At 34.4% G+C, this 15,795-nt stretch overlaps 1 protein-coding gene across 1 annotated transcript; it reads left to right on the forward strand.

The window, feature by feature from the left end:
* Window positions 1–10,092: 10,092 nt before the first annotated feature.
* On the forward strand, window positions 10,093–12,146 carry LOC102667149 (protein PSK SIMULATOR 3). The gene has a single exon (XM_006576488.4). It carries the CDS (start codon window positions 10,385–10,387, stop codon window positions 11,810–11,812), a length of 1,428 nt encoding a protein of 475 aa, XP_006576551.2. The 5' UTR covers window positions 10,093–10,384; the 3' UTR covers window positions 11,813–12,146.
* Window positions 12,147–15,795: the final 3,649 nt, after the last annotated feature.

Here is a 15,795-nt window from a genome sequence, read left to right on the forward strand (position 1 = left end):
TCCAATATTTGTTTATGGTTTGGATCCACTAAGACTGCAACACGACAGACGACAGTCTCTTGGCGCACCTAAATTATCCCCCTTGTGTTCATGGAATGCTACACGTAGATTTAAGAGATTCAAATTAGCTTTAAATGCAATTGCTCAAGAGAGTTCATAGGGTCACGAAGCGACATGCAGTTCATGCCCTGGAGTTAAAATGATGTTGTTGGTGTGGCCATTGACTCCACCCTCTCACCTCTCACCCTTCGCACTCTCCTTCCTCAACCATAGGCTCCACACACAACACACTTTTGTTGAGGCTCTCACCTTTGTCGCTTAACTCCAAATATGTGATTTCTAGATTTTCATATTCACAACCATTAGTTAGATTTGATAGAGTGTTTCCAAATTTTCATATTCCCAACACCAACCTAGTTAACGAACCTGTAAATAACACCTCACATCCACCTCCATTCTTAAACATAATTCTAGCCAGTTGTAACTAAGCTTATACCCTTACCAAGTCCAACTCCTTCCAACACTCTCTCTCTCATGCGCGCGCGCGCGCACATACACACACACACACACCTGACAACAACACACCTTTTAGAGCTCCACCCAGCACTTGCTCCAACCTTACACCGTTAGTCATATACCCCCAAGGAAAGAAAAAAATTGAGTAACAATGAAGAGAAAGAATAAATGAATCCTCTACTTCTCCCTTTAAGTCACTTCCAACATGTAATCTTTACAAATTCTACAATGTTTTGACTGAAAAATTTTCCCCTTAAAAAATCTTCTTATTCCTCGCTTTCCTCACCGACCACACCACCACAAGCCATAACAATTGCCAACATTATAAAACAAATGAAGAGCCCAATGGAAGACCCATGAATTAATGAAAATGGCCAATAACCTCATTATGCATAACAATACTAAAGCCAAACCACTTGACATGATCTTGTCAAATCTGAGAGACAACCTTACATTCCACAAACAAATTCTTTGTAGATTCTTGACCTTCTTGGCACCGAACACACCACACATCATCCCGTTCTAAAAGGCCTCGACTTGAAAGATTTTTTTTTTGAAGGAATCTTATCCCTTAAATTCTTCCAAACAAACATAACCACCTTCAACGAGACAAGTTTATTCCATATTTTTCCCAAATAAAATGCTCAACAATACTTTCATCATACAACGACATCATAAAATATTTGTAAGTTGATGATACCGTGTACAAATTGAGAGAGTCTTTTAACCAGTCTCTTCCTCCAACTCAAGCACCAAATCCTTTTCTCACCGCAAAAGGTCTTTTCTAACACCAATTCCAACTACATGCCACATTCTCCTTTACATGAAGGAATGGTTACACTTGCACTAATCTCCTTTGAAATATATTTGAGGAGCCAAAAAGCAAAAATTCTATTGTTGTGATTCCAAAGATGTAAAGCTTGAGAACCTATTGCACTTGGTAATGGAGATGCAACCAGCCCATCTAATGATCCTTTACAAGGGATTGGAGGTCCTACGACAAGGTCCAAGATTAAGTGGATGAAGCAAGCATTGCAAGGCCTGGTTCTAAAGATCAAAGAAAAAGAAGACCAACGTGAATTAAGGGTCGCTCCTAATTGATTCACTCTCTTACAAATTGATGAAGATGCTCTGAGGCCAACTTGAAGAATCACTTTGGGAAGCCCAACTTACAAGACAAGAAGAATCCATGGGCTGCGTTAATCAATTTTGGTGGACTATTAATATTGGGCTGATTAGATAATAATTAAGCCTAACATGGATGGACCAATCACTAGAGCAAGAAGTAATAGATTTCAAGCAGAACTTGGCAAGAGACTAAACTCTCTCATGGAGGAAAGAGAAGAAGCAAAGCTCATAAATTTTAGCCAACTTTTAAAATAGGATTTATTTCCATTTTAATTGTATTTTGAGCCTATTTTCGGATGTGTAATGGGTTGCCACGACTTTTATTGTTATTTTAATGTCTTTTAATTATTATACTAGTTATTAGGCCTTGGACCTAAATTAGGGTTATAAATAGGAGTATAAATAGACTCCTTAAACAATTTGTAGGGAGATTTTGGAAGATTAATGAAATTAGAGAGTTTCTCTATTATGAGAGCTTTTCCTTTGTTCTTGGGATAAGAATTGATAGTGTTGGTTTTACCGATAGGTTGCGGTTAGGGTCAAGTTCCTTACTTTTTATACTTGTTTTCAAGATGATCCTAAGTGTTCTCTTATCATTTGGTATCAAAGCTTTGGTTGTTAGGATTTGAATTTGTTTTTTAAATTTGGAGCTAAAATTCTGTACAATCCAGATTTGGATAATTGAAGTTGTTAGGATCTGAATTTGATTTTCAAATTTAGAACCAAAATTCTTTTACAATCTAGATTTAGATCTGCCCAATCACATATTTGCATTCCAATTTGAATTTCGTGCAAAAAAAAAGTGTGAAGAAAATGATAAAAAGAAACAAAAAAACATGAAAAAAACAAACACTTTTCTTAAATCCATTGTTCTTTGTCCTCTGTTTGTTCTTATTCACTAAGTTCTCATTGATCCCTTGTTGTGTCTTGTCGTGTATAATCAACCCCAAAGGTTCTTACTTAAGAGTTCATAAGGATAAGTTGAGTGGTAAAAGGCAAGAGTGTTGAGACTATTAGAGGGAAAAAGCCAAAAGAGTGAAACACGAGTGGAAAAATAAAAAATTATTGAGTGTAAACACGTAAGAGTGTTTGTGTGAGGATATTTATTTTTCTATTTACGATTACTTCTAACACAATTTTAGAAGCAATTTTAATCATGAGTGGAGAAGAAGGAGTGGATCTCAAGTTATTTGTTAAAGCTGTTAATGAATAATTTCAGGCTTTAAACTTGAGATTGAATAGTTCGCAATCTCCATTTCAATCTAGAAGTTTTAGACAATCAGCTTCAGAAGAAGAAGAGGAAGAGGAGTATTCAGATGCAAGAAGTCATGGAAGAAGATGAAGAGGCAAACCAAGAAGAGATAATTATTTGGGGAGCATTAAGATGACAATCCCTATGTTTCAAGGTAAAAATGATTCTAAATTGTATTTGGAGTGCGAGAAAAAGGTTGAACATGTGTTTGATTGCCATAATTATTCTGAGGAGAAAAAGGTTAAACTAGCTGTTGTTGAATTCATTGATTATGCTAGTATTTGGTGGAATCAACTTGTGACTAGTAGGTGCAAGAATGGTGAAAGGCCTATTAGTAGATGGGAGGAGATGAAGACTGTTATAAGAAGGAAATTTGTACCTAGTCACTATCATAAGAATTTTCACAAAAGAGTGCAAACTCTAACTCAAGGTTCCATAAGTGTGGAGGACTACTACAAGGAGATGGAAATAGCCATGATTAGAGCCAATGTTGAAGAAGATCATCAAGCAACTATGGCTAAATTCATTGGAGGTCTAAAGAAGGAGATAGTTGATGTGGTAGAATTGCAGCATTATGTGGAGATGGAGGAGTTGCTGCACAAATCTATTCAAGTGGAGAGGCAATTGAAAGCTAAAAGTACTTCCAAATTTGCTTCCACTTCTTCATGGAAGTCAAATTGGCAAAACAACAAATCTGTGACAAAGTCAAAAGATGAAGCTAAGTCCAAGAATTCATTTGTTGCACTTAAAGGTAAAATGGAAATTAATTCATCTTCCATATCTCGTGATATCAAATGTTTCAGGTGCCAAGGAGTTTGACATATTGCTTCTCAATGTCCAAATAAAAGAGTCATGATACTGCTAGATAATGGAGACATAGAGAGTGAGAGCTCAAGTGATGATGAAATGCCACCATTGGAGGATTGCAGCGATGTTGATGTTGTTGAACTTGTAAATAGAGATGTGCTTGTTACTAGGCGTGCTCTTAATATGCAGCCTAAGGTAGAAGATGATGAGGAGCAACGTGGGCATATTTTTCATACAAAAGATGTCATATAAAAGAAAGGTATGCAATTTGATCATTGATGGTGGAAGTTGTGCTGCTAGCACCTTGTTTGTTGAAAAATTGAGTTTGCCCACATTAAAACATCCTAATCCATATAGACTTCAGTGGCTGAATGATTGTGGAGACATAAGGGTGACCAAGCAAGTGTTGGTTTCTTTTTCCATTGGTAAATACAAGGATGAAGTTCTTTGTGATGTGGTAACTATGCATGCTAAGCATATACTTCTAAGGCATCTATGACAATTTGATAGAAAGGTTACACATGATGGTTACAAAAATAGATATGCTCTTGTTTTGAACAATCGCACCATTGTGTGAACACCTTTTCAGCTCGTTGAGAGAAGAACAATTGAGCATTCAAGAAAAAGAGAGAAAAGAAAAGAAAACAGAGAGTGAGAAAAATAAAGAAAATAATTAAAAAAAGAGAAAAATAAGAAAGTGAGTGCATTTGCAAAGAAAAAAAGGTTGAGAGTGTTTTGATGGCTAGAGAGCAGCTACTTGTACTCATGTACAAGGATGTTCAATTTAGTAATGATATGAACTCTTCTTTGCCTTGTGAGGTTGTTTTCTTGTTATAGGAATTTGTTGATGTTTTTTAAGAAGAAATTCCATATGGATTACCTCCTTTAAGAGGTATTGAGCATCAAATTGACTTCATTCCTGGTGCTTCTCTTCTAAACAGACCAGCCTATAGGTCAAGTCCAAAAGAAGGAAAGGAGATTCAAAGGCAAGTTGATGAGTTCTTGCAAAAGGGATTTGTAAGGGAAAGTCTTAGCCCGTGTTTTGTTCCTGTGATCCTGGTTCCAAAGAAAAATGGGACATGACGCATGTGTATAGACTTTGTCGAGCCATAAATAAAATCACTGTAAAGTGTAGACATCCTATCCCTAGATTGGATGATATGTTTGATGAATTGCATTGTTCGTGTGTGTTTTCTAAAATAGATTTGAAGAGTGAATAATATCAAATCTACATGAAAGAAAATGATGAATGGAAAAACAACTTTTAAAACAAAATATGGTTTATATGAGTGGTTGATGATGCCATTTGGTTTAACTAATGCACCCAGTACCTTCATGAGGTTAATGAACCATGTTTTATGTGCTTTCATTGAGAAATTTGTTATGCTATATTTTGATGACATTTTGATCTAAAGCAAAACATTAGAGGAACATGTTGATCATTTAGATGTTGTTTTTAATGTTTTGAGAGAAAATAAATTGTATGTCAATCTTAAGTGCTTTTTTTTTTCCTTGAATCTGTTATTAGGTTTTGTCATTAGCTCAAAAGGAATAAGTGTGGATGAAGAAAAGGTAAAGACAATTAGGGAATGGCCTATACCTAAGAATGCTAATGAGGTAAGAAGTTTTCATGGGTTAGAAAGTTTTTATAGAAGATTTGTGAAGAACTTTAGTTTACTTACTACACCTTTAAATAAAAAAGAATGTGGTGTTCAAGTGGACTGATGTGCATGAGAAAACTTTTAATTTATTGAAAGATAAGTTGACCATTGCACCTTTGCTTTGTTTTCCTAATTTTAATAAAGCTTTTGAAATTGAATGTGATGCTTTTGGTGTTGGAATAAGGGTTGTACTGATGCAGGACTCTAAACCAGTTGCATACTTTAGTGAAAAGCTTCCAAGAGATTGGGTCTAGGTTCATATGAGGAAGGAAGGTTTCCTGCTAAAAGAAAATCCAAGTGGCAACCAAGAGGAGATGGGCCTTTTCAAGTTCTAGAAAAGATAAATGACAATGCTTACAAGTTGGACTTGCCAAGAGAATGTGGTAATATAAGTGCTACCTTTAATGTGGCTGATCTATCTTTCTTTGATGTAGGTAGCGAATCAGATTCGAGGATGAATCCTTTCAAAGAGGGAGGGAATGATGGAGGTGCAACCAGCCCGTCTAATGATCCTTTACAAGGGATTGGAGGTCCTACAACAAGGTCCAAGATTAAAAGGTGAAGCAAGCATTGCAAGGCCTGGTTTTAAAGATCAAAGAGAAAGAAGACCAATGTGAATTAAGGGCCACACCTAATCGGTTCACTCTCTTACAAATTGATGAAGATGCTCTGAGACCAACTTGAAGAATCACTTTGGGAAGCCCAACTTACAAGACAAGAAGCATCCATGGGCTGCGTTAATCAATTTTGGTGGACTATTAATATTGGGCTGATTAGAAAATAATTAAGCCCAACATGGATGGACCAATCACTAGAGCAAGAAGTAAGGGATTTCAAGAAGAACTTGGCAAGAGACTAAATTCTCTCATGAAGGAAAGAGAAGAAGAAGCAAAACTCATAAATTTTAGCCAACTTTTAAAATAGGATTTATTTTCATTTTAATTGTATTTTGAGCCTATTTTCGGACTTAATGGGCTGCCACAACCTTTTTTGTTATTTTAAAGTCTTTTAATTATTAAATTAGTTATTCGACCTTAGGCCTAAATTAGTGTTATTAGTACGTAAGAGCATAAATTGACTTCTTAAACATTTTGTTGGGAGATTTTGGAAGATTGATGAAATTTAAGAGTTTTTCTATTGTGAAAGCTTTTCCTTTGTTCTTGGGATAAGGATTGATAGTGTTGGTTCTACCAATAGGTCGCGGTTAGGGTCATGTTCATTTTGATAACTTTGGTTCTAGTGACAAGTCACAATTAGGGTAAGTTCTTTTCTTTTTATGTCTATTTTCAAAATGATCCTAAGTGTTATCTTATGACTTGGTTGTGCGAAATAAAACCATCCACACATCCAAGTTTATTTCATGTAGCAATCTCAAGTAACTCCAATCCAACTGTGTTAATTGACTTTTAACTAACTCCTAACTGTAAATGTTTTACAAGTATTTTATAAAATTGTTTTGTTTTAAGTTTTTTTATTTTTATTTTAAATACTTTGTAAAAATAATAATAAGATAACATGTTATTTTTTATATATAATATATTTTTGTGTATTTTAGTAAAGAAATTGCTAAATATAATTATACTTCAACAACCATTTTTTTAATAATCCTTTTATTATACTTCTTAAGAAAGATATAACGAATTATAATTATTAATAACAATTATAAATGTATATTGTCAATAACTTTTTCATTTTTTTATAATATACCCATATATATATATATATATATATATATATATATATATATATTTCAAGTTTTAGTCTTGTGAATAAATAAATATGATTGAGAGAGGAAATCCCACCAAACATGCGACTAGCCAGGTTTGGGATGGGCTTTCACGCTCAAGTTAGCATGGTACAAAGGTAAAAAGGAAGGTATCAAGATTAGGGTTAGAAATTAGATTGGATTACCTCATCCCCTTTAGAGAAGATAAATAGAGACTTTTGGGTCCATAGGCTTTGTTATCTGATATAAGTGATATTAAGAGTGATGATAATTTATCAGATAAAGATAGGATCTTTCGATTTTGTTATGTATTGGGCATGAGGGTAAACTTTCTTTCTTTTCTTATTTAAGATGATTGATTCCCCATTCGATTAGTTGAGTAGTTTACTTGGTTGTCGGTGTCCTTTTGGGCTAGTGTTGTGTCTGAGTTCTTGATCATTCGCTCTTTCGAACATTTGTTCAATAAGAATGTCGAGTCTGAGTTGTACAAAAATGTTAGGTCTAAAACTACAAAGGCGAATATATCATTATGGATACGTGAGAATAATCAGTACATACCTCAAATGTGACAATACTAAATTCAATGACTAATTAGGTCATGTGATTAAGTTTTTGTAACGATAGTTAAATGGAAAAATTCAATTAGAAAATAAATATAAATTTAAGAATTCAATTAAAATGATATAATTAAAAATTGTCAAAATAATTCATTCATATACCTGTAGACTAATTTATCCTAAAAATAATTAATTCTTATAGTTTGTCAAACAGATACTGATAATTCGTAACTATCTTTTATTAGATAATTGTTCAAGATGGATTGGTAGCCATTAGAAAACACCGAAAAGGAAGATGCAGACTATACTTACGTGTTTTTGTTGATGGAATGTTGTTTTGTATACTCAAATAATTAAGCGATTGGACCACCTACTTATTAAATTGCAGGTGATGTAGTCAAATCGCAATTCGTGTTCTCACCCTGTGTACTACGGTGAGAGTGCAACGTACGTTGCTCTTTCATTGGGCACTATAGTGAAGCTTTCCTAGGAGATTCGTTGCTAAGCCACAAAGCAAGTTACATACAGAAAAGCCAAACAATTAGAATATCGTACCTCCATATTAATATTATATTGATATGTCTTTATTTGTATATTTACCAAAACTTAAAAATTGACCATATTATATTGGAATGTAAAAAGTATAACAAAACGCGCTTACAACTTTTTTCCCCTCATTTTTCTTAAATTTATTTTAACTACGTAAACAAAAACATATTCAAACAATTTAAGCACTTTTTTAATTTGTGGAAATATTAATTTCCATTTTCATTTAGAAGAAAATAAAAATTGTATTTCTATTTTTCAGTTTTTATGAGTTTGAAAATGTATTTGATATTGATTTTTAATTATATCTTTTTTCCTTTCTCTCTTACCGTCATCCTTGATCTTTTTGCCCGCGACACCGTGTGTCCCAGCTTCTAAGATTATGTTCTTGCCAGCTAAATTCTTAGAAGCCATCTGAATTCATACCCAAAATCCACAAAGAATTGAAACACTTCGGAAGCTGTCTCTCCTTAATCGCCATTGAACAAACGGTTAGGTATTCCGTATAACATGTTTTCATTATCATTTTCTAGTTGTGAAAGAAAATGGCGAACTCAATAATATGCCTTAATATTTGTTTTTGCACAAGTAATTGTTTAATATATATATATATATATATATATATATATATATATATATATATATAGTTTGGTTTTTTACTAAATATGTATTTTCCTTCAAAAACAATTCTGTTTGATACATGCCTACTAGTGTCCAAAGCTAAGTGTTGGTCCCTCTTTCTTCTAAGATTCAAACTTAAACTTTCATTTGTTATGTGTATATATAATGTTATATGTAGGAATATATAGAAATTAAATTTCATTGATGAGCACATGTCAAATATGAACACATGAGAACATGTGTTAGAATGTGTCATGAAAAATAACTTAAAGTTAGCATTGGCAACGTATAATACTGAAGTTGCTTGAACTTTAAAGGACATTTGTTATGACCTAACTTCATGGTTGTGTTGAGGCTATCACAATAACCATGTGGTAAGGAAGCTATTTTAATAAGGACAACATTGAGGAGCAAGTTAATTGAAGAGAAGAAATTCATTTTGATAAAAGATTTTTCAAGGATACAGTTAGACAAAGTGCACACTAACAATCCTACAATAGTTTTATAAGGTTTTTTTATTTTATTTTTAAGTATCAGATTCCTAGGAAACCATCACTGAAGTTGCATATATATATATATATATATATATATGAAGGGAATATAACCTAGATATATGGGATAACCTTCACAATACCCAGTTTACTAATCACTTGATACTTAATTTATGTACTCACTGAATTATTCACTTTAAACAAAAATAAGAAGAATATTCAAAATCAACGCATAAAAATAAAATTGTCTAAAAGTATATTATTGTCTATAAAATAATATAAATACATCATTTTATATTTAATTGTTACTTTATTAACTAACTTTATCCAAGAATTTTAATTCATAAGTTAACTTGATAATTTTTTTACTTTTAAGTTATTTTTCCACAACATAACCAATATATTTTTTCATTAAAAAAACATTTCTACCTTCAACTTTCAGTTCAAGTATATCTACGACCAACTTGGTCTCTTATGTTACGTGACTCTAACACTAGATGTACATGAATGAAATCACTTAACGCGTATACACTTCACTATCTGTAATGTGTACATAATCTTATGATTGAACCATATTAACAAATAAAAAAATAAAACTGTTTTTCAATTTCCACCTCCCTTACCCATTCTATATTAAACAACAGCGAAAAAAGAAGAGAAAAATAAACCCAGATAGAATATGTGTGTTGTGTGACGGAAAAATTGACTTCGGGACAAAGAACAAACTGCAATATCATAATATCGCATTTGGCGGTAGTAAGCACGATCAAAAGGATCAATCATATCCAAAAACGTCTTTAATTCATTAATTAATTATACTAATGAATCCTTCCCACTTCCCAATGTCCAAACGCGTCCTATGGAATATTCAATATTCAAAACATTAGATCACACCCTATATAAACTAACCCTTTTCTTCCAAAGTTCTCAACCTTGAAAAATCCAAAGTGCATTCCCAATTAGTCAATAGTCATAAAGACATATACATAAGAGAAACAGTGAATGCTAGTGATATAAAGAGGGAAAAGAGAAACAAATAAAACAAAGCAACTTTAGCAAGTTAAAGAAACCTTGTGATCATGGTAGTTGCCACCATGGCATGGCGTCAGAAGACGGTGGTCCCGGGGGCTAACACCCTTGGCATCCTTGCCTTCGAGGCCGGAAAAACCATGAGCCACCTCATTTCCCTCTACCACTCCCTCTCGGACGAGGAAATCATCAAGCTTCGCAAAGAGGTGATCAAATCCAAAGGGGTAACATACTTGAATTCCCAACATGAATGCTTCCTTCTCAACCTCGCCGCAGCAGAGCGCCTTGAGGAGCTTGACACGGCAGCCGACACTGTCTCGCGGCTCGGCCGGAAATGCTCCGATCCGAGCCTCAGCAGCTTCGACCTTGTCTACGCCGACCTCAAGCTTGGCCTCATCGACCTTCGAAAGCTGAGTTACGGTACTCGCAACACCCCGAAGATTATCTCCAAAATTGAGAAGCTTGTCTCTTCAACCAAAAGTCTTCATTCTGCCATGCATTGCATGGCGGAACACGAGACTTCCGAGAAGAAGAAACAAAGATTGAAGACAGTTATGAGACCCATTAATTATAACAACAACTACAACGCAAAACAAAACAACATGGAATACTTGAACGAGCAGATAGCGTATCAAAGAAAACAAGTACAGCATTACAAGGAAGTTTCACTATGGAGCCAAACATTGGACAAAACCGTTGGGATCATGGCTAAGGTGGTTTGCATTGTCTACGCTAGAATATGTTCCGTTTTTGGAGGCTACATTTCTAATTGCAACTGCTATGAAATCAATGATGACAACAACATCAACAACAATTGCTGTTGCCTCTTGGAACACCGCGAGTTGTACAAGAAAAATTATTGTCTCTACGAGGAATCACTTCAGAAGCGTGTCACAAGATCCGGTCCAATTCCGAAGGCTAGTAATAACAACAAAACCGGTGTGATACGGTTCTTGAACCGTGAAGTTGATAGGCCAATGAGTAATGTTAATAATAGGGTTTTGAGGCTGGCGCCGCCGTCGACGGTGGGCGGGGCGGGGCTTGCAGCGAGGTATGCGGAGGTGGTTTTGGCGGCGGAACGGTTGCTGCACGCGCCGGCAACGGTGGCGGAGGACGCGCGGGAGAGGTTTTACGAGATGTTGCCGGAGAGGGTGAGACAAAAGGTGGCGGCGAAGCTGAGGGGGCGGTGGAGGAGGGAGGAGGAGGGGGAGGCGCTGGCAGAGGGGTGGCGGGACGCGGTGGAGAAGATGTTGGAGTGGCTGTCGCCGGTGGCACACGACACGGTGCGGTGGCAGGCGGAGAGGAGCATGGAGACGGCGAGGTTTGAGACGAAGACAACGGCGCTGCTGCTGCAGACGCTGCATTACTCCGACTTAGAGAAGGCGGAGGCGGCCATTGTGGAGGTGTTGGTGGGGTTGAGTTGCATATTTTATTGTGAGAGAAGGTGTTGGCAGGGACATAGTTATAGCTGTGGATGAAGTTTAAAATTTAGAGCAAGGGAAAATGATGCATGGAAATGATAATAGGCAAGGATTTTGGAGCCCCTTTTGATTGATTTGATTTATTTTTTTAATTTTTTTATAATTACTAGTTAGTGCTGACAAATTGGTGCTACTTATGAGTGGTAAGAACAATTTTGTGTTTAGAAGTTAGCATAGAGTGAAATAAACGAATGTCCAAGTTGTGTTCTTGTGTTTTAGTCTTAGAAGGGTATGGTAACAGGAGAAAAGCAGTGGATGTTTTTTTTTTTTTGGTTCGTTAAGGATGTAAGTTACGTCAACGGCATTTGGTATATCTTATCTGTTCTCAAAATGATTCTTTAGTAAGCATACAACATTTTCAAATCTCTATCATACTATGGTGACGTTTCTAAGACGTTATTTTCCGTTAACGGAATTGAAACGTTTCAATTCCCTTGCAAAGTTGGTTCCCATGCGCAATTATTGAATGATATGATTGAGCAAATGTACCAAAGTACCTTTGGTCATTTAGACCATTAGACCACGTTAAAAGCCTTATTATCTGATGATGGCAATTAGAATATTTTTAAAGGGGAAATAAGATTTGGACACTTAAGGAGGGGTTTTGGTTGCCAAGAAATAGGTGAAAAAAGAATATTTTTTTATTATAAAATATGTATGGTTCCCATACCTTTAATATACTACTTTAATTTAAATATTTTTTTTCAATTTTATTTTATTTTATTCTCTTTCCCTCTATCAAATCGACTCTTAGTGAAAAGGAGATAAAAAAAGAAAATACAAATATTGTTGATAATATGATGTGTTAAAAAGAGTGATAAAAAAATGATAGATATGGATTTGATATTTTAAAAAATTGGATGCCTAATTGTTCTTCTTAAAGAAGGTATTCTATTATGATTAGGAACGATCCAATAGGGATAGGAATAGGCCAGACCAGACCAGGCTTTAAAAGGTCTAAGCCTAACCTACGATGAATTTTTTAGGCCTGAGCCTGGCCTATAGTCTATCAAAGGCTTTTATTTTGGCTCGGCCTGACCTTTTTAAAAGCCTAGTCTGACTTGATAGCCTTTTTAAAAGTCTTTTTATATTTGTTTGCTTTGGGGTAGAAAAATAGGAAAGTTAATGAAAAAGGAAACGTTAACCAGAATAGGAAAGCCAATAAAAACACCTAAGCCTAAATTGTAATTAAAATCTTACTTGATTATAGGAATGAAAGTTATGGAGGAGTAATCTGTAATCAAGTCTACTTGCTTTTTAACAAGCCTAAGCCTGATTTATTTAATTTAATAGGCTTTTAAAAAAGTCCGAGCCTAACCTTTTAATTAAATAGGTCAGTTCAGGTCAGACTTTATGTAGGACAGGGCGTAGGCTCCCGTAAATCGGCCTGACCTATTCCCACCCCTACGATCCAAGGAGAGAAGGCGGGGTCTTGGGTCCCTCTCTCTTAGGACTCTTTATATATATATATATATATATAACTAGGGAAACAAGTAGGGTCTTGACTTTCTTAGGACTTTTTATTTATTTATTTATACATATAAAAGAAAAAAAATAATAAAGGAAAATATATAAAAATAGATTTTGAGTTGATATTTAATTAATAATTTTTAGTAGTAAATTCTAATTTTATACATAAAATTAACAATAAATATATTTGTTAAATTTATTGTTTATTAAAAGTTAGATATTTAAATATTTATGTAAAAAAAATTGACTCCATTTGATTCAATGGTGAATCCGGCCCCGGTCATGATGAACCTTCAAGGAGTTGGAATTTCAGACAAATATAATGGTAGAACGAGTATTTTGTTCGAAGATTATTGCGGAAGATGAATTTCAGATCAGCAGGAGTAGCAACCGCCGTGGGCCCATTCAAGCTTTTAATGTTTTATATTCTTATGTAATTTTAATATATGTAATTTTAATATATATATTGTTGTGGGCTATTTAAGAAATTATTATATTTATTTAAAAAATTATAAAGAAAAATATTTTAAGTTGGCATTGTATTTAAAAAATTATTGATTTTTATTATTTTTTATAAATATCAAATCAATTTATTTTATTTTATTGTAGCTCATTTTAAAATATGAAATCACATTTGACTTTTTTATTTGTTGCATCTCAATAGTTGAAAATCGTAAAATACGATATTGTATTAATCTTGAAATAAGTTTAAGTTTTGTGAACATAATATACTTATTTTGACTTCATTTTTTTAAATTGAAAGTTATTTCGCATTAAACATTAACTCCACACGTCACAAGCATGTGATGCACATCCTAGTACATGATGAGCGACTTAAAGATCATAAGTTGAATACAAATTTGAACATCTAGGTGAACCAAGAAGCGTCTTGCTAACAATATAATTGACTTAGGATAAGTTTGATGTAACCTTTAGAATATGATATTTAATGCAAATACTAGTAATAAACCACGTGATTGATAACGTCACATTAGCAAACACTATAAATATATATTTTGTAATCACCCAACATAGTAACACACAACATAACTAATACTAAGAGATTCTAAAAGTGTATCTTTATACCCTTTCTAAATTCTCTTTGATTTTCTCCCTTTCTCTCAATTTATTTCATTGGCGCTCCCGTTGTCTCTAAAATCTAGGACACTAATTTCAATCTCTTTCGTTGAGATTGTAACACCCCTGATTGTCGATTTCTCGACGACTCTCACACTATAACACTTCACATGGTGACACTTCACTCAACTTCTCGTTGGTCAGAACCCTCCATCGGTCAAAACCTTTCGTAGGTAGCTCTTTCCGAGACCTTGACAATCTGTTTCGACTACTTTTAGGATCAATGAATATTCCTATAAAGTAACATGAGACTTTTCAGCGTGCTTTGTTCTCACTCACACGCTTTCTGGAAAAATTTCCAAAAGGTCACCTATGTCATAACTACTCCAAACCAAACACCATTACTAGAAAATATAGATTTAACATCGTCAGATTAACATCGGTTGTTGCCAAAACCGATGTGAACATAAACGCGGTGGTATAATTGTAAATAACATTTATATGTTAACATCGGTTTTCTGAAAAATCGATGTTAATGAACTAAAGTTAACATCGGTTCTTGAAAAATCGATGTTAACATTACTTAGTTAATCGATGTTAACTTCAGTTCATTAACATCGATTTTTCAGAAAACCGATGTTAACGTATGATAAGTTAACATCGTTTTTTTTAGAAAATCGATGTTAACGTTAACATCATTTGATTAACATCGGTTTTATATTGAAAACCGATGTTGGGCTTACCTATTTAAAAATATTAGAATGTGAGCCCTAGCTCTCATTCTCTTTTTTGTCGTCTAAGGTTCTTCATTACGATTGTATCTTTCTATCTCTGCAACCTTTCACGACTTTTGGCGACTCTGTTTTAGGTACTTTCCGCGACTTTGTCTTAGGTATTGTGTTGCTGAGCCTGTAGATTTTGTGCATGTTTATAGCTTGCTTTCTAGGGATTGATTTATTTGGGGTTTCTAGGGTATGTAATTCGAATCTTGGACCCAACTTTTGCAAGCCCTCTTTAGTATAATAGGAAGCACGAATATAAATATCTTGATGCCTACTATTGATATATAGCATTGACCATACATGAAGCTAGCTAGAGAGAATAGAAACTGCTAATAATAGTACACTCCATAGGTAGTCATGCTGCGTAAACCACTACTACAAGAAAGCACTTTAAATTATAGTATTAGGTAGTAATTTCTACGATTGTGTTGATCACGGTCGCTCTCACATAACTGACAGGTGCCCTCACTTTAAATTTCTAATTGGCTGGTGCCACATTGAAGCTTGTCATAGTTCTATCATCACAGGTATGATTTTCTCTGCCAATTTTGCCCCAAATTCCTTAACATGGGTTGCCAGCTAGTTTTGGACCCTTTGATGGACACTGAATTGACATCAGTAGCTCCATCCACATTCATGATTAAAACTAGG

The sequence above is a fragment of the Glycine max genome, chromosome 3 (assembly GCF_000004515.6).
Source record: "Glycine max cultivar Williams 82 chromosome 3, Glycine_max_v4.0, whole genome shotgun sequence".
Lineage (NCBI taxonomy): Eukaryota > Viridiplantae > Streptophyta > Magnoliopsida > Fabales > Fabaceae > Glycine > Glycine max.